Consider the following 24,861-nt stretch of genomic DNA (forward strand, 5'->3'; position numbering starts at 1 on the left):
TTATATCGCTCACTGGGGGACACGGCGCCGTATATTTTTTATATCGCTCACTGGGGGACACGGCACCGTATATTTTTTATATCGCTCACTGGGGGACACGGCACCGTATATTTTTTATATCGCTCACTGGGGGACACGGCCCGGTATATTTTTTATATCGCTCACTGGGGACACGGCACCGTATATTTTTTGTATCGCTCACTGGGGGACACGGCACCGTATATTTTTTATATCGCCCACTAGGGGACACGGCACCGTATATTTTTTATATCGCTCACTGGAGGACACGGCACCGTATATTTTTTTATATCGCTCACTGGGGACACGGCACCGTTTATTTTTTATATCGCTTACTGGGGGACACGGCACCGTATATTTTTTATATCGCTCACTGGAGGACACGGCACCGTATATTTTTTTATATCGCTCACTGGGGACACGGCACCGTTTATTTTTTATATCGCTCATTGGGGGACACGGCACCGTATATTTTTTATATCGCTCACTGGAGGACACGGCACCGTATATTTTTTATATCGCTCACTGGAGGACACGGCACCGTATATTTTTTTATATCGCTCACTGGGGACACGGCACCGTTTATTTTTTATATCGCTTACTGGGGGACACGGCACCGTATATTTTTTATATCGCTCACTGGGGACACGGCACCGTATATTTTTTATATCGCTCACTGGGGGACACGGCACCGTATATTTTTTATATCGCTCACTGGGGGACACGGCACCGTATATTTTTTATATCGCTCACTGGGGGACACGGCACCGTATATTTTTTATATCGCTCACTGGGGACACGGCACCGTATATTTTTTATATCGCTCACTGGAGGACACGGCACCGTATATTTTTTATATCGCTCACTGGGGACACGGCACCGTATATTTTTTATATCGCTCACTGGGGACACGGCACCGTATATTTTTTATATCGCTCACTGGGGGACACGGCCCCGTATATATTTTTTATATCGCTCACTGGAGGACACGGCACCGTATATTTTTTATATCGCTTACTGGGGGACACGGCACCGTATATTTTTTATATCGCCCACTAGGGGACACGGCCCCGTATATATTTTTTATATCGCTCACTGGAGGACACGGCACCGTATATTTTTTATATCGCTCACTGGGGACACGGCCCCGTATATATTTTTTATATCGCTCACTGGAGGACACGGCACCGTATATTTTTTATATCGCTCACTGGGGGACACGGCACCGTATATTTTTTATATCGCTCACTGGAGGACACGGCACCGTATATTTTTTATATCGCCCACTAGGGGACACGGCCCCGTATATATTTTTTATATCGCTCACTGGAGGACACGGCACCGTATATTTTTTATATCGCTCACTGGGGGACACGGCACCGTATATTTTTTATATCGCTCACTGGGGGACACGGCACCAGTCCAGTTTTTTTCATATTTTGACACATATGATGAGATCTCCCTCCATGTTGGAGAGTTTTCCCCGGAGTTCGGCAAGATCCTCCACGGTGTTAGGGTTTAATATGTTACACTACCTGCTGTACCTTGTCATATCCCCCTTTGCTGCTTGCATGTAATCTGGTGCTGCAGGAGGGGTAACACTTTCTGCCTCCTAGTAGCAGTACATACCCGCGGTCCAAGCTGTGCCCCAACGACACGGACGAGAAAGGTATATTTAACCCACTATGGTGGATTTATAGTTTCTCGGAAGGCGGGCACAGAAAGAGATGACCAGCTTCATTCTTCCAGTCCGAGGCACTCAGGCACCTTGTGGGTCCTACATAGAGGGGTGCAGCCCTGAGGGGATGTAATGACTTAAGATGTGCGTATTCCCTAGGAGACATAACTACTTGCCGTCTGCCTTATAAGAAGCTCAAAACGTTTTACGCCTCCTAGGAATAAATGCTTAGAAGGACTTGTTGTCCGGATGGGCGATCTCCCCCCACCTACCAGCTCGGTGCCGTTGTGCTGGAGCTGGTCCAGTTGGGCGCGCAGCTCGCGCTCCGTACATAGTAGCTTGTCCAGCTGGGCCTGCAAGGAGCTGTTCTCAGACTGGATTTGGGCGTTCTTCGTGGTCAGCTTCTCCGTGAATCCCAGCAGCTCAGACTCCCGCGTCCGGCTGCCGTCGATATCCCGCTGCAGGTCAGAGATGACGGAGTTCAGACTGTTCGCTTCGTCCTGCAGGCTCTGAATTTCTTGCTGGTCTCTGAAGCGAGAAAAATGAGAACAGGCTAAGAAATGTATTGCAGTAAAGCCGAGTGTCAGGTGCATTCAGACACAAAGATGAGCGCTCAAAAGATGGCTTCTGAGCAATCATTTTTGCATAAACTACTACTTGGTACTAATGCCTGTTAGTACCAATTAGTAGCATGTGAGCTGCTGGGAACTGCATTCAGGGAACAGACTATCCGCTGTTCTATGAATACATTCTCTTTGTTCTGCCGCGGGGCTGACAGCTTAGACAATGTAATCAGCTGTAATCAGCACTCCCCGAGGCAGAACACAGCGTGCGGTCCATCTTATCTGCTGTTCTGCCGAACAATGGATTTCATGCGGAACTGAAATCCATCGTTTGACAGAAAAGTGAAAGATGGGCACATTTACACGCAACGATTATTGCTCAAAAGATGGCTTTTAAGCGAATTTTGCGATAATCGTGTCTAAATGGGCTTTACTCTAGCGCAGTCCTGCACTACAGAAGGTCTGGCAGAGGATATTTTGCAGATTGCAGCACCGTCATGTCATGCTAGCGACACCCCAACCGCTGCCGTAAGCTATACCAGCTGCTAGTGGTAAGGTTTAGGACGGCAGCAGCAACGCTGCAGCCAGAGTGACATGACTGAGCAGGCAGTCCTGTACTAGAGGAACGTCAGCAAATTACAGTCACGTGACCGGCGGCACTGTGCAGCGGCCAGTCATGTGACTATCATATTCTAAGGCGGCCCAGGAGAAATGGCGCACAAAATCGTTACATTAAGTATATCTTTATATTACCTTTACTATATTATCTCACCAGAGAGTAGAAGTAAGCTTACTACAGGTACTTCCTACACTACTACTCCCGATCCCGGGGCCGTCTCTGAATGCTGGGGTAAATACAGGTACTTCCTACACTACTACTGCCAGTCCCGGGGGCGTTTCTGAATGCTGGGGTTACTACAGGTACTTCCTACATTACTACAGCCAGTCCCGGGGCGTCTCTGAATGCTGGGGTTACTACAGGTACTTCCTACATTACTACAGCCAGTCCCGGGGCCGTCTCTGAATGCGGGGGTTACTACAGGTACTTCCTACACTACTACAGCCAGTCCCGGGGCCGTCTCTGAATGCTGGGGTTACTACAGGTACTTCCTACACTACTACCCCCAGTCCCGGGGCCGTCTCTGAATGCTGGGGTTAATACAGGTACTTCCTACACTACTACTCCCAGTCCCGGGGCAGTCTCTGAATGCGGGGGTTACTACAGGTACTTCCTACACTACTACAGCCAGTCCCGGGGCCGTCTCTGAATGCTGGGGTTACTACAGGTACTTCCTACACTACTACCCCCAGTCCCGGGGGCGTCTCTGAATGCTGGGGTTACTACAGGTACTTCCTACACTACTACAGCCAGTCCAGGGGCCGTCTCTGAATGCTGGGGTTACTACAGGTACTTCCTACATTACTACCCCCAGTCCCGGGGCCGTCTCTGAATGCTGGGGTTACTACAGGTACTTCCTACATTACTACCCCCAGTCCCGGGGCCGTCTCTGAATGCTGGGGTTACTACAGGTACTTCCTACATTACTACCCCCAGTCCCGGGGCCGTCTCTGAATGCTGGGGTTACTACAGGTACTTCCTACATTACTACCCCCAGTCCCGGGGCCGTCTCTGAATGCTGGGGTTACTACAGGTACTTCCTACACTACTACTGCCAGTCCCGGGGGCGTTTCTGAATGCTGGGGTTACTACAGGTACTTCCTACATTACTACAGCCAGTCCCGGGGCCGTCTCTGAATGCGGGGGTTACTACAGGTACTTCCTACACTACTACAGCCAGTCCCGGGCCGTCTCTGAATGCTGGGGTTACTACAGGTACTTCCTACATTACTACAGCCAGTCCCGGGGCCGTCTCTGAATGCGGGGGTTACTACAGGTACTTCCTACACTACTACAGCCAGTCCCGGGGCCGTCTCTGAATGCTGGGGTTACTACAGGTACTTCCTACACTACTACCCCCAGTCCCGGGGCCGTCTCTGAATGCTGGGGTTAATACAGGTACTTCCTACACTACTACTCCCAGTCCCGGGGCAGTCTCTGAATGCGGGGGTTACTACAGGTACTTCCTACACTACTACAGCCAGTCCCGGGGCCGTCTCTGAATGCTGGGGTTACTACAGGTACTTCCTACACTACTACCCCCAGTCCCGGGGGCGTCTCTGAATGCTGGGGTTACTACAGGTACTTCCTACACTACTACAGCCAGTCCAGGGGCCGTCTCTGAATGCTGGGGTTACTACAGGTACTTCCTACATTACTACCCCCAGTCCCGGGGCCGTCTCTGAATGCTGGGGTTACTACAGGTACTTCCTACATTACTACCCCCAGTCCCGGGGCCGTCTCTGAATGCTGGGGTTACTACAGGTACTTCCTACATTACTACCCCCAGTCCCGGGGCCGTCTCTGAATGCTGGGGTTACTACAGGTACTTCCTACACTACTACAGCCAGTCCCGGGGCCGTCTCTGAATGCTGGAGATACTACAGGTACTTCCTACACCACTACAGCCAGTCCCGGGGCCGTCTCGGAATGCTGGAGTTACTACAGGTACTTCCTACACCACTACAGCCAGTCCCGGGGCCGTCTCTGAATGCTCTGGTTACTACAGGTACTTCCTACACTACTACAGCCAGTCCCGGGGCCGTCTCGGAATGCTGGAGTTACTACAGGTACTTCCAACGCTACTACAGCTAGTCCTGGGGCCGTCTCGGAATGCTGGAGTTACTACAGGTACTTCCTACACTACTACAGCCAGTCCCGGGGCCGTCTCGGAATGCTGGAGTTACTACAGGTACTTCCAACGCTACTACAGCTAGTCCTGGGGCTGTCTCTGAATGTTCAGGTTACTACAGGTACTTCTCCTAAACTACTACCCCCAGTCCCGGGGCCGTCTCTGAATGTGGGGGTTACTACAGCCAGTCCCGGGGCCGTCTCTGAATGCTGGGGTTACTACAGGTACTTCCTAAACTACTACCCCCGGTCCCGGGGCCGTCTCTGAATGCTGGGGTTACTACAGGTACTTAGTACATTACTACAGCCAGTCCCAGGGTCGTCTATGAATGCTCAGGTTACTACAGGTACTTCCTACACTACTACAGCCAGTCCCGGGGCCGTCTCTGAATGCGGGGGTTACTACAGGTACTTCCTACACTACTACAGCCATTCCCGGGGCCGTCTCTGAATGCAGGGGTTACTACAGGTACTTCCTCCACTACTACAGCCAGTCCCAGGGCCGTCTCTGAATGCGGGGGTTACTACAGGTACTTCCTACACTACTACAGCCAGTCCCGGGGCCGTCTCTGAATGCAGGGGTTACTACAGGTACTTACTCCACTACTACAGCCAGTCCCAGGGCCGTCTCTGAATGCGGGGGTTACTACAGGTACTTCCTACACTACTACAGCCAGTCCAGGGGCCGTCTCTGAATGCTGGGCTTACTACAGGTACTTCCTACACTACTACAGCCAGTCCCGGGGCCGTCTCTGAATGCTGGGGTTACTACAGGTACTTCCTACACTACTACTCCCAGTCCCGGGGCCGTCTCTGAATGCAGGGGTTACTACAGGTACTTCCTCCACTACTACAGCCAGTCCCGGGGCCGTCTGTGAATGCTGGGGTTACTACAGGTACTTTCTACACTACTACAGCCAGTTCCGAGGCTGTCTCTGAATGCTGGGGTTACTACAGGTACTTCCTACACTACTACAGCCAGTCCCAGGGCCGTCTCTGAATGCTGGGGTTACTACAGGTACTTCCTACACTACTACAGCCAGTCCAGGGGCCGTCTCTGAATGCTGGGGTTACTACAGGTACTTCCTACACTACTACTCCCAGTCCCGGGGCCGTCTCTGAATACGGGGGTTACTACAGGTACTTCCTACATTACTACAGCCAGTCCCGGGGCCGTCTCTGAATGCTGGAGATACTACAGGTACTTCCTACACTACTACAGGAAGTCCAGGAGCAGCCTCTGAATGCTGGGGTTACTACAGGTACATCCTACACTACTACCCGCAGTCGCGGAGCCGTCTCTAAATGCTGGGCTTACTACAGGTACTTCCCACACTGCTACCGCCAGTCCCGGGGGTTGTCTCTGAATACGGGGGTTAATACAGGTACTTCCTACACTACTACTCCCAGTCCCGGGGCCGTATCTGAATGCAGGGTTTACCACAGGTACTTCCCACACTGCTACCGCCAGTCTCGGGGGTTGTCTCTGAATGCTGGGGTTACTACAGGTACTTCCTACACTACTACAGCCTGTCCCGGGCCGTCTGAATGATGGGGTTACTACAGGTACTTCCCACACTGCTACCGCCAGTCCCGGGGGTTGTCTCTGAATGCTGGAGTTACTACAGGTACTTCCTACACTACTACAGCCAGTCCCGAGCCGTCTGAATGCTGGGGTTACTACAGGTACTTCCTTTACAACCGCAGCCAGTCCCGGGGCCGTCTCTGAATGCGGGGGTTACTACAGGTACTTCCTACACTACTACAGCCAGTCCCGGGGCCGTCTCTGAATGCTGGGGTTACTACAGGTACTTCCTACACTACTACAGCCAGTCCCGAGGCCGTCTCTGAATGCTGGGGTTACTACAGGTACTTCCTACACTACTACAGCCAGTCCCGGGGCAGTCTCGGAATGCTGGAGTTACTACAGGTACTTCCTTTAAAACCACAGCCAGTCCCGGGGCCGTCTCTGAATGTTCAGGTTACTACAGGTACTTACTTACATTACTACAGCCTGTCCCGGGGCTGTCTCTGAATGCTGGGGTTACTACAGGTACTTCTCCTAAACTACTACCCCCAGTCCCGGGGCCGTCTCTGAATGTGGGGGTTACTACAGGTACTTCCTAAACTACTACCCCCGGTCCCGGGGCCGTCTCTGAATGCTGGGGTTACTATAGGTACTTAGTACATTACTACAGCCAGTCCCGGGGCCGTCTCTGAATGCTCAGGTTACTACAGGTACTTCCTACACTACTACAGCCAGTCCCGGAGCCGTCTCTAAATGCTGGAGTTACTACAGGTACTTAGTACATTACTACAGCCTGTCCCGGGGCCGTCTCTGAATGCTGGGGTTACTACAGGTACTTCCTACACTACTACAGCCAGTCCCAGGGCCGTCTCTAAATGCTGGAGTTACTACAGGTACTTAGTACATTACTACAGCCTGTCCCGGGGCCGTCTCTGAATGCTGGGATTTACTACAAGTACTTCCTACACTACTACAGCCAGTCCCAGGGCCGTCTCTGAATGCTCAGGTTACTACAGGTACTTCCTACACTACTACAGCCAGTCCAGGGGCCGTCTCTTAATGCTCGGGTTACTACAGGTACTTCCTATACTACTACCCGCAGTCCCGGGGCTGTCTCTGAATGCTGGGATTTACTACAGGTACTTCCTACACTACTACCCCCAGTCCCGGGGCCGTATCTGAATGCAGGATTTACTACAGGGACTTCCTACACTACTACAGCCAGTCCTGGGGCCGTCTCTGAATGCTGGGGTTACTACAGGGACTTCCTACACTACTACAGCCAGTCCCGGGGCCGTCTCTGAATGCTGGGGTTACTACAGGTACTTCCTACACTACTACAGCCAGTCCAGGGGCCGTCTCTGAATGCGGGGGTTACTACATGTACTTCCTACACTACTACAGCCAGTCCAGGGGCCGTCTCTGAATGCTGGGGTTACTACAGGTACTTCCTACATTACTACCCCCAGTCCCGGGGCCGTCTCTGAATGCTGGGGTTACTACAGGTACTTTCTACACTACTACAGCCAGTCCCGAGGCCGTCTCTGAATGCTGGGGTTACTACAGGGACTTCCTACACTACTACAGCCAGTCCCGGGGCCGTCTCTTAATGCTCGGGTTACTACAGGTACTTCCTATACTACTACCCGCAGTCCCGGGGCCGTCTCTGAATGCTGGGATTTACTACAGGTACTTCCTACACTACTACCCCCAGTCCCGGGGCCGTATCTGAATGCAGGATTTACTACAGGGACTTCCTACACTACTACAGCCAGTCCTGGGGCCGTCTCTGAATGCTGGGGTTACTACAGGGACTTCCTACACTACTACAGCCAGTCCCGGGGCCGTCTCTGAATGCTGGGGTTACTACAGGTACTTCCTACACTACTACAGCCAGTCCAGGGGCCGTCTCTGAATGCGGGGGTTACTACATGTACTTCCTACACTACTACAGCCAGTCCAGGGGCCGTCTCTGAATGCTGGGGTTACTACAGGTACTTCCTACACTACTACAGCCAGTCCAGGGGCCGTCTCTGAATGCGGGGGTTACTACATGTACTTCCTACACTACTACAGCCAGTCCAGGGGCCGTCTCTGAATGCTGGGGTTACTACAGGTACTTTCTACACTACTACAGCCAGTCCCGAGGCCGTCTCTGAATGCGGGGGTTACTACAGGTACTTACTACATTACTACAGCCGGTCCCGGGGCCGTCTCTGAATGCTGGGGTTACTACAGGTACTTCCTACACTACTACCCCCAGTCCCGGGGCCGTCTCTGAATGCGGGGATTACTACAGGTACTTACTACATTACTACAGCCGGTCCCGGGGCCGTCTCTGAATACTGGGGTTACTACAGGTACTTCCTACACTACTACTCCCAGTCCCGGGGCCGTCTCTGAATGCTGGGGTTAATACAGGTACTTCCTACACTACTACAGCCAGTCCCGGGGCCGTCTCTGAATGCTCAGGTTACTACAGGTACTTCCTACACTACTACAGCCAGTCCAGGGGCCGTCTCTGAATGCTGGGGTTACTACAGGTACTTCCTACATTACTACAGCCAGTCCAGGGGCCGTCTCTGAATGCTGGGGTTACTACAGGTACTTCCTACATTACTACCCCCAGTCCCGGGGCCGTCTCTGAATGCTGGGGTTACTACAGGTACTTTCTACACTACTACAGCCAGTCCCGGGGCCGTCTCTGAATGCTGGGGTTACTACAGGTACTTCCTACACTACTACCACAAGTCCCAGGGCCGTCTCTGAATGCTGGGGTTACTACAGGTACTTCCTACACTACTACCCCCAGTCCCGGGGCCGTCTCTGAATGCTGGGCTAACTACAGGTACTTCCTACACTACTACTCCCAGTCCCGGGGCCGTCTCTGAATGCTGGGGTTACTACAGGTACTTCCTACACTACTACAGCCAGTCCCGGGGCCGTCTCTGAATGCTCTGGTTACTACAGGTACTTCCTACACTACTTCCCCCAGTCCAGGGGCCGTCTCTGAATGCTGGGGTTACTACAGGTACTTCCTACACTACTTCCCCCAGTCCAGGGGCCGTCTCTGAATGCTGGGGTTACTACAGGTACTTCCTACACTACTACAGCCAGTCCTGGGGCCGTCTCTGAATGCTGGGGTTACTACAGGGACTTCCTACACTACTACAGCCAGTCCTGGGGCCGTCTCTGAATGCTGGGGTTACTACAGGGACTTCCTACACTACTACCCCCAGTCCCGGGGCCGTCTCTGAATGCTAGGCTAACTACAGGTACTTCCTACACTACTACTCCCAGTCCTGGGGCCGTCTCTGAATGCTGGGGTTACTACAGGTACTTCCTACACTACTACAGCCAGTCCCGGGGCCGTCTCTGAATGCTGGGGTTACTACAGGGACTTCCTACACTACTACCCCCAGTCCCGGGGCCGTCTCTGAATGCTGGGCTAACTACAGGTACTTCCTACACTACTACTCCCAGTCCCGGGGCCGTCTCTGAATGCTGGGGTTACTACAGGTACTTCCTACACTACTACAACCAGTCCCGGGGCCGTCTCTGAATGCTGGGGTTACTACAGGTACTTCCTACACTACTTCCCCCAGTCCAGGGGCCGTCTCTGAATGCTGGGGTTACTACAGGTACTTCCTACACTACTACAGCCAGTCCCGGGGCCGTCTCTGAATGCTGCGGTTACTACAGGGACTTCCTACACTACTACAGCCAGTCCAGGGGCCGTCTCTGAATGCTGGGCTAACTACAGGTACTTCCTACACTACTACTCCCAGTCCCGGGGCCGTCTCTGAATGCTGGGGTTACTACAGGTACTTCCTACACTACTACCCCCAGTCCCGGGGCCGTCTCTGAATGCTGCGGTTACTACAGGGACTTCCTACACTACTACAGCCAGTCCAGGGGCCGTCTCTGAATGCTGGAATTACTGCAGCAATGCACGGAACCTTTACAGTATATATAAGTACCTTACTGCAGGTAGGTATGCGCAGCTTTGACCTCCAGAACAACTCATCATTGGGCAGTATTCAGAGGCGGCCCTGGGGGCAGCGGTGCCCACAGTCATCATACTTATATACTCTGCCGCTCCCGGGGCCGCCTCTACTGCCCAATGATAGGTTGTTCTGGAGGCCCAACATCACTGCTGCAGTAAGCGCTGTATACTTATTATATACATAGTATCTATAGATTACTTACAAAGTGAGCCGCTATAAATCTTATCTGCGGCCCCAAGAGGTTCGACAATTTTAATTTTGGCTCTGACCTCCTACCAAGTTGTGCAGGTCTAACATAATCCTGTACTTCCTACATCCGATTGATACGTTATATAATCTGCATCATCACCTAACGCTCAGGGCAACATATTCGGGTGCCAAGTGACACTAATCACTATAAGCAAATAGTTTACCGTAAAACCAGCTTCTGCTGCAGCACATCTGTATAGCTGAACACAAACAATGGAGTGATTCTTTTATTTTTTCTATACTGACCCCGAGTTACATCCTGTATTATACCCCAGAGCTGCACTCACTATTCTGCTGGTGGGGTCACTGTGTACATACATTACTTATCCTGTACTGCTCCTGAGTTACATCCTGTATTATACTCCAGAGCTGCACTCACTATTCTGCTGGTGGAGTCACTGTGTACATACATTACTTATCCTGTACTGCTCCTGAGTTACATCCAGTATTATACTCCAGAGCTGCACTCACTATTCTGCTGGTGGAATCACTGTGTACATACATTACTTATCCTGTACTGCTCCTGAGTTACATCCTGTATTATACTCCAGAGCTGCACTCACTATTCTGCTGGTGGAGTCACTGTGTACATACATTACTTATCCTGTACTGCTCCTGAGTTACATCCAGTATTATACTCCAGAGCTGCACTCACTATTCTGCTGGTGGAGTCACTGTGTACATACATTACTTATCCTGTACTGCTCCTGAGTTACATCCTGTATTATACTCCAGAGCTGCACTCACTATTCTGCTGGTGGAGTCACTGTGTACATACATTACTTATCCTGTACTGCTCCTGAGTTACATCCTGTATTATACCCCAGAGCTGCACTCACTATTCTGCTGGTGGAGTCACTGTGTACATACATTACTTATCCTGTACTGACCCTGAGTTACATCCTATATTATCCTCCAGAGCTGCACTCACTATTCTGCTGGTGGAGTCACTGTGTACATACATTACTTATCCTGTACTGATCCTGAGTTACATCCTGTATTATACTCCAGAGCTTCACTCACTATTCTGCCGGTGGAGTCACTGTGTACATACATTACTTATCCTGTACTGCTCCTGAGTTACATCCTGTATTATACTCCAGAGCTGCACTCACTATTCTGCTGGTGGAGTCACTGTGTACATACATTACTTATCCTGTACTGCTCCTGAGTTACATCCTGTATTATACCCCAGAGCTGCACTCACTATTCTGCTGGTGGAGTCACTGTGTACATACATTACTTATCCTGTACTGACCCTGAGTTACATCCTATATTATCCTCCAGAGCTGCACTCACTATTCTGCTGGTGGAGTCACTGTGTACATACATTACTTATCCTGTACTGATCCTGAGTTACATCCTGTATTATACTCCAGAGCTTCACTCACTATTCTGCCGGTGGAGTCACTGTGTACATACATTACTTATCCTGTACTGCTCCTGAGTTACATCCTGTATTATACTCCAGAGCTGCACTCACTATTCTGCTGGTGGAGTCACTGTGTACATACATTACTTATCCTGTACTGCTCCTGAGTTACATCCTGTATTATACTCCAGAGCTGCACTGACTATTCTGCTGGTGGAGTCACTGTGTACACACATTACTTATCCTGTACTGATCCTGAATTACATCCTGTATTATACTACAGAGCTGCACTCACTATTCTGCTGGTGGAGTCACTGTGTACATACATTACTTATCCTGTACTGCTCCTGAGTTACATCCTGTATTATACTCCAGAGCTGCACTGACTATTCTGCTGGTGGAGTCACTGTGTACATACATTACTTATCCTGTACTGATCCTGAGTTACATCCTGTATTATACTCCAGAGCTGCACTGACTATTCTGCTGGTGGAGTCACTGTGTACATACATTACTTATCCTGTACTGCTCCTGAGTTACATCCTGTATTATACCCCAGAGCTGCACTCACTATTCTGCTGGTGGAGTCACTGTGTACATACATTACTTATCCTGTACTGCTCCTGAGTTACATCCTGTATTATCCTCCAGAGCTGCACTCACTATTCTGCTGCTGGAGTCACTGTGTACATACATTACTTATCCTGTACTGATCCTGAGTTACATCCTGTATTATACTCCAGAGCTGCACTCACTATTCTGCTGGTGGAGTCACTGTGTACATACATTACTTATCCTGTACTGATCCTGAGTTACATCCTGTATTATACTCCAGAGCTGCACTCACTATTCTGCTGGTGGAGTCACTGTGTACATACATTACTTATCCTGTACTGCTCCTGAGTTACATCCTGTATTATACCCCAGAGCTGCACTCACTATTCTGCTGGTGGAGTCACTGTGTATATACATTACTTATCCTGTACTGCTCCTGAGTTACATCCTGTATTATACTCCAGAGCTGCACTCACTGTTCTGCTGGTGGAGTCACTGTGTATACTCTAACTAATGGTGCATTTGTACGGTCAGTCAGGGTCTGCAGGCTCGGCTGACGTCCCCGCTGGTTGTTGGCACTCGTGCAGAGCGTTTAGACAGGCAGATCCCCGCCGGCGTCTCGTTCAGGGTGTCACATTCTCTGTATACACGCAGTGATTTTGGTGCTGGTCATAGAGGGGCCTGCGGGCTGTGGGTGAGCAGTGTACGATGTGCAGTTAGACGCAATGATAATTGTGCACATCCGTTCTTTGAATGACTTTTGCCCGCTGATCGCCCCGTGTAAACGGCCCTTCGGGGCCCCCGCACACGAAGGTTTCTCACATGCGCTTTCTTAACGCAAAAGTTAACAGGTCTTTCTAATGTTAAAAGCGCATCGGACAAAAAAAAAATCACGTGAAAAAAAAAAAAAAAACCTGCGTGAAAAACCCAAGTGTGCGTGAGCACTAAGGCTGCGGAGCTTCAGTACGTGTGACGGGAGGCTGTGGGTCTGCTGCTACCTGTGGTGCCGCTGCTCCTGCTCCTCCACCACCTTGGTCCTCTCCAGCAGGTTCTGGATTTCCGCCTTCTGCCGGTTGATCAGCTCTTTGTACTTGGACAGCTCCTCCTCCGTCCGCAGCCGCTCCGCCTCCAGACATTTCACCTGAGACAGAGGAGACGAGGATGAGAGATCTGAAGACGCGGGGACTCATTTATCAGAACCGCCCAACTGTAGAACGGTCTCTGCCGCCCCCAACAACCAATCACAGCGCAGCTCTCATTTCTGAAACCGCTGAAATAAAATGAAGGCAGCGCTGTGATTGGTTGATCGGGACAACAAGGACATCCTATTGAGGCAGCTCTGAGAAGGTTCAGTATATACCGTATATACTCTTATACTCCATCAGAGATCAGTAAGGTCCGGCCGCCGGGAGCCCCACAACAGGCCGGTCCACTGCAAAGACTGGGAGTTACCCAGTATCTATTGATATGGAACGCCCCTTTAAGAACTACAACTGATAAAACTTCCCATAGAGGGGGGGGGGGCTACACCATGAAGCCTCCGGACCCCCACTGGCGCCCTCCTAGGTGCCGACTGTTCCCCCATATCAGCTAAGTACCCCAATAATCTACAGCGCATGGGCAGAGCCCACAATGGTGACGTTCCACTAATCCAGCATCCAATACTCCAGAGTCAGCCATCAGCACATAGCCTGCATGCGGGTGGTGGCTACCTTAGTGCGCAGCGTGCGGAGCTCATCCATGCCCTCCAGAAAGGTCCGTTTCAGGTCGTCCAGCTCCTTCATCTTCGCTTGATGAACCTTATAGAAAACAAGAGAAGAACTAAAGTAAGACGCCTTCAATGCAAACGGCAGGTTTGTACAACACAGAAGGGGGTCTTTACTGTAAGAGCAGTGAGACTGTGGACCTCTCTCCTGAGGACGCGGTGATGGCGATATAAGAGGGCCTGGAATGTTACAATAGTCCATGTTCTATCACTGATTGCCCAGAAGGGTCGGTGATCCGGGGATTGTGCCGATTGGAGTCGGGAAGGAAATTCTACCTCATTGGGGTTTTTCGCCTTCCTCTGGATCAACATTGGGGGTACCTGGCTGAGCGGGATGGACCGGGGGCTTTTTCAGCATAACACACTGTGTTACTATGTTGCATACTAGTGTTCAGGGCATGCTGGGACTTGTAGTTTCACAGCAGATGGAAAGCAGAGTGTAAGATTAACCCTTTAATGAGGCGACCCTTGGGTTTCCCCTCCCCATGCTTCCCTCGCCATGGCTGTTTTTCGGGACAGCTGCTGTTCTTCCATCTCCCTAGTTGTGAGGACTCGCTTTCTTCAGGACGTCCCGTTGTTTCTATCGGCACCATTTCGGGTCCATACGATTCCTTGATCACTTTTTATTGACCTCTTTCCTTGGAGACGCCCTTGGGGTGACCCAGACGTCTTATTATAAATATAGGGAAAGGTTCCTTTGTATACTTTTATAGAGCGTGTGACGGTTCATCGGAGTCCTGATCCGCTCTGACCGGTAGTCTACCGCACCGCCCCACAGGCCACGTAAATGGCATCCCAGGATCTCATCGCGGTGGGGACGTTCGGGGCATTCAGTGGGCGCTGCGGGCAGCCGGCATCCGCATTGGATGGAGCAGGGGCGACTCCCAATCCCACTCCAAACAAAGCCTGAACTCCCGGGATGTAAATGTATGTCCTGTGCCGTTAAGGGGTTAACCGCCTTCTCGTTCTCTGCTCACCATCACCAACATCCGGCTTACCTCCAAGTGGTCGGACTTCTCCTGCATCTGCTTCTCCAGCTCCACCTTGGTGACTCGCAGCTTCGCATCCAGTTCATTGGATTTAATCTCTTCGGACTCCTAGAGACAAAGGCGGTCTTCAGTGACATCTTGTGAGGTGCCCCCCGCCCCGCGGCCCCCCGCCCTGAGGCCCCCCGCTCCTGCTGTATGTGCTACACTAACACTGAGCACATCCTAATTCTTACTACATCAGAGCCACATCACATTTTAACCCCTTCAGAACCAGAGACTTTTCATATTTTTGTTTTTCGCCCCCATCTTCCGAGAGCGATAACTTTTTATATTTTTTCGTGAAGGGGTTAAGGCACGGCCGGTCACTAAGAGGTTAATAACTATATCCTTGGTGTCCTGTGAAATGTTGTCTTCATCCATGTTGTTAAATTCTATCCTTGATGTCTGGTGGGCTAGGATTACACCCCTAGAGAGCAGACTAGTCCCCAGGGCTTACGGCCCATCTACACTGAACGGCTAGGGCTCAAACTGGGGCTTACGGCCCATCTACACTGAACGGCTAGGGCTCAAACTGGGGCTTACGGCCCATCTACACTGAACGGCTAGGGCTCAAACTGGGGCTTACGGCCCATCTACACAGAACGGCTAGGGCTCAAACCGGGGCTTACGGCCCATCTACACAGAACGGCTAGGGCTCAAACCGGGGCTTACGGCCCATCTACACAGAACGGCTAGGGCTCAAACCGGGGCTTACGGCCCATCTACACAGAACGGCTAGGGCTCAAACCGGGGCTTACGGCCCATCTACACAGAACGGCTAGGGCTCAAACCGGGGCTTACGGCCCATCTACACAGAACGGTTAGGGCTCAAACCGGGGCTTACGGCCCATCTACGCAGAACGGCTAGGGCTCAAACGGGGGCTTACGGCCCATCTACGCAGAACGGCTAGGGCTCAAACCGGGGCTTACGGCTCATCTACACAGAACGGCTAGGACTCAAACCGGGGCTTACGGCCCATCTACACAGAACGGCTAGGACTCAAACCGGGGCTTGCGGCCCATCTACACAGAACTTCTAGAGCTCAAACCGGGGCTTACGGCCCATCTACACAGAACGGCTAGGGCTCAAACGGGGGCTTACGGCCCATCTACGCAGAACGGCTAGGGCTCAAACGGGGGCTTACGGCCCATCTACGCAGAACGGCTAGGGCTCAAACGGGGGCTTACGGCCCATCTACGCAGAACGGCTAGGGCTCAAACCGGGGCTTACGGTCCATCTACACAGAACGGCTAGGGCTCAAACCGGGGCTTACGGTCCATCTACACAGAACGGCTAGGGCTGAAACCGGGGCTTACGGCCCATCTACACAGAACGGCTAGGGCTCAAACCGGGGCTTACGGCCCATCTACACAGAACGGCTAGGGCTCAAACCGGGGCTTACGGCCCATCTACGCAGAACGGCTAAGGCTCAAACCAGGGCTTACGGTCCATCTACACAGAACGGCTAGGGCTGAAACCGGGGCTTACAGCCCATCTACACAGAACGGCTAGGGCTCAAACCGGGGCTTACGGCCCATCTACACAGAACGGCTAGGGCTCTAACCGGGGCTTACGGCCCATCTACACAGAACGGCTAGGGCTCAGACCGGGGCTTACGGTCCATCTACACAGAACGGCTAGGACTCAGACCGGGGCTTACGGCCCATCTACACAGAACGGCTAGGGCTCAAACCGGGGCTTACGGCCCATCTACACAGAACGGCTAGGGCTCAAACCGGGGCTTACGGCCCATCTACACAGAACGGCTAGGGCTCAAACCAGGGCTTACGGCCCATCTACGCAGAACGGCTAGGGCTCAAACCAGGGCTTACGGCCCATCTACGCAGAACGGCTAGGGCTCAAACCGGGGCTTACGGCCCATCTACGCAGAACGGCTAGAGCTCAAACCGGGGCTTACGGTCCATCTACACAGAACGGCTAGGGCTCAAACTGGGGCTTACGGCCCATCTACACAGAATGGCTAGGGCTCAAACCGTGGCTTACGGCCCATCTACACAGAACGGCTAGGGCTCAAACCGGGGCTTACAGCCCATCTACACAGAACGGCTAGCCCTCAACCCAGGGCTTACGGCCCATCTACATAGAACGGCTAGGGCTCAAACCGGGGCTTACGGCCCATCTACGCAGAACAGCTAGGACTCAAACCGGGGCTTACGGCCCATCTACGCAGAACGGCTAGGGCTCAAACCGGGGCTTACAGCCCATCTACACAGAACGGCTAGGGCTCAACCCAGGGCTTACGGCCCATCTACGCAGAACAGCTAGGACTCAAACCGGGGCTTACGGCCCATCTACACAGAACGGCTAGGGCTCAAACCGGGGCTTACAGCCCATCTACACAGAACGGCTAGGACTCAAATCGGGGCCAAGTGAACACATTTTGGTAATAATCTTTCTGGGTAAATGCAAAAAAAAAATTGCTCACCATCCGCTCACTTGTCGCCATCGCTGACTTTTCATCAGCATTAAAACGCTCCCCGCTGCACGCAGTAGGTAAAGCCCTTCCGTGTAAACGCTCCCCTCTCAGCGCTGCACGTAGGAGGTGAAGCCCTTCCGTGTAAACGCTCCCCTCTCAGCGCTGCACGTAGGAGGTGAAGCCCTTCCGTGTAAACGCTCCCCTCTCAGCGCTGCACGTAGGTGAAGCCCTTCCGTGTAAACGCTCCCCGCTCAGCGCTGCACGTAGGAGGTGAAGCCCTTCCGTGTAAACGCTCCCCGCTCAGCGCTGCACGTAGGAGGTGAAGCCCTTCCGTGTAAACGCTCCCCGCTCAGCGCTGCACGTAGGAGGTGAAGCCCTTCCTTGTAAACGCTCCCCATCTCAGCGCTGCACGTAGGAGGTGAAGCTCTTCCGTGTAAACACTCCCTGCTCAGCGCTGCACGTAGGAGGTGAAGCTCTTCCGTGTAAACACTCCCTGCTCAGCGCTGCACGTAGGAGGTGAAGCTCTTCCGTGTAAACACTCCCTGCTCAGCGCTGCACGTAGGAGGTGAAGCTCTTCCGTGTAAACACTCCCTGCTCAGCGCTGCAAGTAGGAGGTGAAGCCCTTCCGTGTAAACGCTCCCCGCTGCTCGTAGGAGGTGAAGCCCTTCCGTGTAAATGCTCCCCGCTGCACGTAGGAGGTGAAGCCCTTCCGTGTAAATGCTCCCCGCTGCACGTAGGAGGTGAAGCCCTTCCGTGTAAACGCTCCCCGCTGCACGTAGGAGGTGAAGCCTTTCCGTGTAAACGCTCCCCGCTGCACGTAGGAGGTGAAGCCCTTCCGTGTAAACGCTCCCCGCTGCACGTAGGAGGTGAAGCCTTTCCGTGTAAACGCTTCCCGCTGCACGTAGGAGGTAAAGCCCTTCCGTGTAAACGCTCCCCGCTCAGTGCTGCATGTAGGAGGTGAAGCCCTTACGTGTAAATGCTCCCCGCTCAGTGCTGCACGTAGGAGGTGAAGCCCTTACGTGTAAATGCTCCCCGCTCAGTGCTGCACGTAGGAGGTGAAGCCCTTACGTCTAAACGCTCCCCGTTCAGTGCTGCACGTAGGTGAAGCCCTTGTGTGTAGACGCTCCCCGCTCAGCGCTGCACGTAGGAGGTGAAGCCCTTCCGTGTAAACGCTCCCCGCTCAGTGCTGCACGTAGGAGGTGAAGCCCTTACGTGTAAACGCTCCCCGCTCAGCGCTGCACGTAGGAGGTGAAGTCCTTCCGTGTAAACGCTCCCCGCTCAGCGCTGCCCTAGGAGGTGAAGCCCTTCCGTGTAAATGCTCTGCACGAGCGCCGACGTCCTCAGCGCTCATGCAGTGGGTTAAACGTCTGACGGCCGTGTAAAAGGGATGTTACTAATGAACTAATCTGATTGTTCTCAGTGAGAGAAACCAAGTCACCCTGCAGATAGGAGACCTTGTAATGGCTACAGACATGATGTTACAGCGGCTTCAGCCTGAGGAAGGCCCTGAGTGGGTTGGAGGCGGCAGTAACATCATGCATGTTGGGTAAGGCACCATAAGGTCTCGTATCTACAGGGTGACCCGGCTTCTCCCACAATCACACTTCGCTCTCCAGACTGAACCTTATTATCATTCTAAATGAAGTAATCCGTCTGTGTGGATCGGCATAGCAGTGTAATCCCTGGGGGCCACATAGTAGTCCAGGGGGTCCCTTAGTATCACTATATCTGCACTGACCAGAAGCTGCAGATCGGATTCATCCCAAGTGGTTGGGCCCCGCACCGCTTGTCCCCACCAGGGGCCCTGCAGGAGCGGTGGAGACTTAACGCCAGTGTCTGGCCTGAGCACCGCAGGGCTCAATGTGATGCTGGGTGTTGTGGTGCAGCAAGCTGCAGAGATCACAGGACCTGCGGGAAGCTCCTTGCCTGGTAGGTTCTAATCATCTCCTGGCAGTTCCTGCGGATCTGCTCGGCTTCTTCCTTGGCTTGGTTCAATTTCGCCGTCGTATCCCGCAGTTTGTCTTTGGTTTCCTGTTGATTAAAACCAAAATGAACCTCATTAAACTGTATCATATGAAGGACGGCCCGCCCGCAGCCCACGGAGGCCACGACGGCCCGCCCGCAGCCCACGGAGGCCACGACGGCCCGCCCGCAGCCCACGGAGGCCACGACGGCCCGCCCGCAGCCCACGGAGGCCACGACGGCCCGCCCGCAGCCCACGGAGGCCACGACGGCCCGCCCGCAGCCCACGGAGGCCACGACGGCCCGCCCGCAGCCCACGGAGGCCACGACGGCCAGCCCGCAGCCCACGGAGGCCACGACGGCCAGCCCGCAGCCCACGGAGGCCACGACGGCCCGCCCGCAGCCCACGGAGGCCACGACGGCCCGCCCGCAGCCCACGGAGGCCACGACGGCCAGCCTGCAGCCCACGGAGGACGACGTCTGGGGGATCACAGAACACTAGAGGCACCAGAAGTAGTAGACAGACATTCTTTATAGTAAAGGCAGTAATGGCGTCTCCAGGACGCACCATGATCTGATGTGGGGCCTCTGTGGTCTAGAAGCTCCATCACTAGCACCGTCAGTGGATGTCCTACTCCATGCCTCTCCTGAGGATGGTCAGGGGCAGTGTTGTCATGGGGCACATCAATGGCCACATATAGCAGCGCAGGCAACATGTGGTCATTGGTGTGAATGGTGCGGATTACAGCGCCCCTGTGGAGGTCTTCGGGTATAGAGCCGCTCGGCGTGGCTTACCTTGTGCGAGTCCAGCTCGGTTTTTAACTTGTTATTGGCCCACTTGACTTTGATGGCGTACGAATTGACTTCTTCCTTCAGCTTCTCGATGTCGCGGCTCTGCCGGCTCGTCTCGTTCTCCTGCATTACAACACAAAACACCAGAGGTGACATAAAGGGAGACGAGGTCTCAGGCTGAGGGTGTGGGTACGTGGGCAGAGTACTCGGGCCTCACATAAAGGGAGACGAGGTCTCAGGCTGAGGGTGTGGGTACGTGGGCAGAGTACTCGGGCCTCACATAAAGGGAGACGAGGTCTCAGGCTGAGGGTCGGCGTACGTGGGCAGAGTACTCGGCCTCACATAAAGGGGGCGACCGTCATGGATGTGAAGGCACCTGTCAAGGGACATGAACTGATGCAACTACAACGGTTCGCCCTGCAGGTAGGTCGGCTGCAGGTAGGTCGGCATAGGGAGACATACTGCCAGTTGTGGGTCCTTTTACACGGCCAACTGTCGGAGTAACATTGAGGCCCCATAATGGGCCTGTGAATAAGGACCTTAACCCCTTAGTGACCACCCATTTTATGCACCAATGACCAACCAATTCTTCCGTTTTTTTCATTATTGAATCCCTCATATCAGATCTTTCCGCTGTCGCGGCCGCGAGGGACGAGTTAGGATCCTTAATGCCATTATTTTTGGGTACATGTAATGTATGGACTAGCTTTTATTACATTTTTGGGAGGGGGGAGTAATCCCCGCATTGTTCCCCGCAGGATACACCCGTGAGGACATTGTTCTCCGCAGATCCCAAGTTTACAGTTTTTTAGGTTTTGCCATTTCTGTAGACCGAAACACTTTTCTATAAAGATTTGTTTTTGAGTCGCCGCGTCCCAAGAGACACGAGGTTTTCATTTTTCCACTGACGGATCTCTATCAGGCGTGCTTTTTGTGGCACGGGCTCCATTAGCCCCACCTCTGGGAACATCACATTCTCATCACATCCTATTTAGTCTTTTCTAGAGGCAAAATTAACATCCGGAATTCTGGCGCCTTTTTCTACGCAGCGTTTACCGTGTGATACAAGATGGATCCTGCGGGTCGGTACCGCTACGCCAATCCCAAATCTGCAGAGTTTAATATCTTGATACTTTTTCACGGTGTTTATAAAAACATTTGCTTCATCATCGCATTCTAAGACCTCTACGTTTGTTCCGTCAACGGCCCCGTTAGGCTTATTTTTGAAGGATACATTCTCTCTCTCGCACGGCACGCACCACATTTTTCCGGGGGTCGCCAAATACACAGCGATACCCGATTAATGATTTTTTTTTGCATAGCGAAGGAGAAAAAGTGGAGTTTTAAGTGTATGTTTTTCCTTTTATTTTTGTCCCACTGCGACCTTTGACCTTCTACCCCTCATCCTTCTTATAATACATTACTTTATCTCAGTATTGCAGTGTATTATATGGCCCTTGAAGTTCAGCCGGGGGCAGAGTGTCATAGGACACTGTAGATGGCAGACCAGGGGGCTATCTTCCAGCTTCCTTGTGCCATAGTCAGCCATCGGCACTCCGTGATCACTACATGGGGGGGGTCCAATGGGTGACAAAGAGTCCCCTCCCTCTCAGCCTTCGACATAGATCACAGCATGTAAGGGGTTAAACAGTGGAGATTGGATTTCTCCAGACCCCGCTGTTATAAGAGGCGCCAGACAGCCGGGCCCTCGTTCCCACCAGTGCGGGAGACCCATGCCAGAGTGCCAATGCAGCGCCGTAAATAGGCTTTACTCTATTAGTATCGTCATCAAAGGCGTATAGGCGGTCACTAAGGGGTTAAGGGAGCTTTTACACTGGCAGATCATCTGTGTGCGCTAATCAGCCAGTCAATCAGCAGTCGTTACAGCATCTACTCAGGCGGTTGATAGGCGTTACGGGGACAAACGGTGGTGAATACGATCACCCGTTCCCTTCCAGCCAGCAGCGGTTGACCACACAGCTCTCCGATCACACGGGGAGACGCAGCCGGCCGGCAGACATTATTATACTTGTGTAAAAGACGCAATCAGTCGGACAAATGAGCGCTTGCTTGCTTGTCGGCTCATCGTAGGCGTATTTATTAACCCTTACGATCGGGCTGATGGACCAGATCAGCCCCATCACCCATCCCGTGGACAGGATATAAAAGCCAACTTTCCTCCGGCCCCTTCAGAGTGGCGGTTCTGCACCCAGGGATGCCCTTCCTCAGCAGCTCCGCATCTACCTTGGCCTCGTGCAGCTGATGCAGTCGCCCTTTTTCCTGAGTTAGTATCTTGATTCTGGCGCCGTTCTTCTCGATCTCCTTGTTGGCTTCTCGCAGCTTCCGCTCCAGAACCTCCTTCTCTTTCCGCAGATCCAGAGACTCTTTCTCGCCTCGCACGTACTTCATGACCATCGCCTCTTTGTCTTGCCGCGCCTCCTCACACTTCTTATTAGCCTAGAACGAAGCACATTGTATGTTATATAAAGACATTAAGGTCTGCTGGTGGAGCTACAAATACCTACCACTAGGGGGAGCTGTAACGTTGGGGGGAGGGCGGTTGTCGGTTATCTGGACTGTTATAACAGTTCTGCTCCTAACGGCCCTTTTACATGCAAAGATAAACTTTCAAATGACAGAGATTTAGTGATTTGCATAAAGTGTTATTGGCCCCAAACACTATCATTGCATTTGCATGAAAAAGGACTTCTATGATCTGTTTGCGGAGCCCAGCGTGCGCTTAACCCCTTAATGACGCGGCCCTTCTTTTTTTCCATTTTTGTTTTTTCCTCCACCCTTTTTTTTTTTTTTTTTTTTAATCATAACTCCTTTATTTCTCCATTGCCGTCGCTGTCTGAGGGCTTGTTGTTTTTTGCAGGACGAGTTGTATTTTTCAATAATACTATGTAATCTACCGTATAATGGACTGAAAAACTAAAAACAAAATTCCAAGTGGAGTAAAATGAAAAAAAAAACAAAAAAAAACAAAACAACATTCCGCCATTTTTCAGTAGGTCTTGTTTCTACGGCGCACAAACTGCAACAAAACCGCCCTGATGACGTCACTCTGCGGGTCGGTACGATTACTGCCATACCAGACCTGTAGAGGTTTTTGGTTTTTTTGCTGTACTATGTTAATTTTTCTCAAAGACATTTAATTTAAAAAAAATTATTTTCTGCCGCCGTCTTCTGCGCACAATAACCTTTTTATTTTTCCGTCGACGTAGTTGTGCGCGGGCCCATGTGGTGCGGGACGTCCTGTACTTTACATTAGTGCTAATTCGGAATACATATGACTTTTTGATCGCTTTTTATTGCGTTTTTTCTGACTGAAAAAGTGCATTTCGGGCGTTCTTTATTTTCTTTTCAGACGACGGTCACCGTGCGCGGTAAGTAATGCGTTACTTTGATGTACCGGACTTTTACGGACGCGGCGATACCAGATATGCATTTTTGTTTTAGGAGTTAGATTTTTCTATTCTAGATACGGCAAAAGGAGGCGATTTAAACTTTTAATATTTTTTTTTCATAATTAGTAAAACTTTATTGATCATATTTTTACCCTTTTTTTGCCCCCATCGGGAACCACGGCATGCGATGGTTTGATCCCAGTATGATGTAAAGCTATAGCATTACATCATACTGCAATCTGGGGATGGCTTGATAGGGAGTCTGCTAAGGCAGCCCATGGGCCTTTCAGAAGGCCCCCGGCTGCCATGACACCCGCATGTCTCCCTGCGACCTCATCACGGGGAGGGGAGGAGGGGGCCGTACAGGATCCCTGAGCATCGTTTGGGGCATTTAAAGAGTTAACAATCACGAGTGTCAGCTGTGATAAACAGCTGACACCCGCGCTGTATGAAGGGGCGCCCTTCATACATACCCCAATGTCGCAGGATGTAAATTCATGCCCTGGAGCAAAGATGGGTTAAAACACACGCATGGATCTGCAAACGGCCGCCGGCACACGCCACAGCCCTCCTCGCGGCAGCGGCTGCCAGGACCCTCCACGGGTCCTGTAGTGTAAATATGCCGCAGTGAGAACATCCCGCCGTCTTTTGCAAGATGTGGGTAACCACTCAGATGGAATGTTCTGCTCGGTCTTTCAGCGTCTGAACAATTGATTTTAAGTTTAACTAAAACCCTTCGTTTAAACA

General features: G+C 52.1%; 1 protein-coding gene across 3 annotated transcripts in view; it reads right to left on the reverse strand.

Moving 5' to 3' along the window:
* Positions 1–24,861, reverse strand: part of CCDC186 (coiled-coil domain containing 186) — a 95,830-nt gene that overhangs the window by 37,300 nt on the left and 33,669 nt on the right. For all 3 annotated transcript variants that reach the window (XM_066601479.1, XM_066601480.1, XM_066601478.1), the window contains 7 exons: positions 22,949–23,161; positions 20,708–20,827; positions 19,877–19,981; positions 15,483–15,581; positions 14,432–14,518; positions 13,718–13,860; positions 1,969–2,224 (listed from right to left, as the gene is read on the reverse strand). In XM_066601479.1, coding sequence (XP_066457576.1) covers positions 1,969–2,224; positions 13,718–13,860; positions 14,432–14,518; positions 15,483–15,581; positions 19,877–19,981; positions 20,708–20,827; positions 22,949–23,161 — 1,023 coding nt within the window. The remainder of the gene's footprint in view (positions 1–1,968; positions 2,225–13,717; positions 13,861–14,431; positions 14,519–15,482; positions 15,582–19,876; positions 19,982–20,707; positions 20,828–22,948; positions 23,162–24,861) is intronic.

Source organism: Eleutherodactylus coqui, chromosome 4 (assembly GCF_035609145.1).
Source record: "Eleutherodactylus coqui strain aEleCoq1 chromosome 4, aEleCoq1.hap1, whole genome shotgun sequence".
Lineage (NCBI taxonomy): Eukaryota > Metazoa > Chordata > Amphibia > Anura > Eleutherodactylidae > Eleutherodactylus > Eleutherodactylus coqui.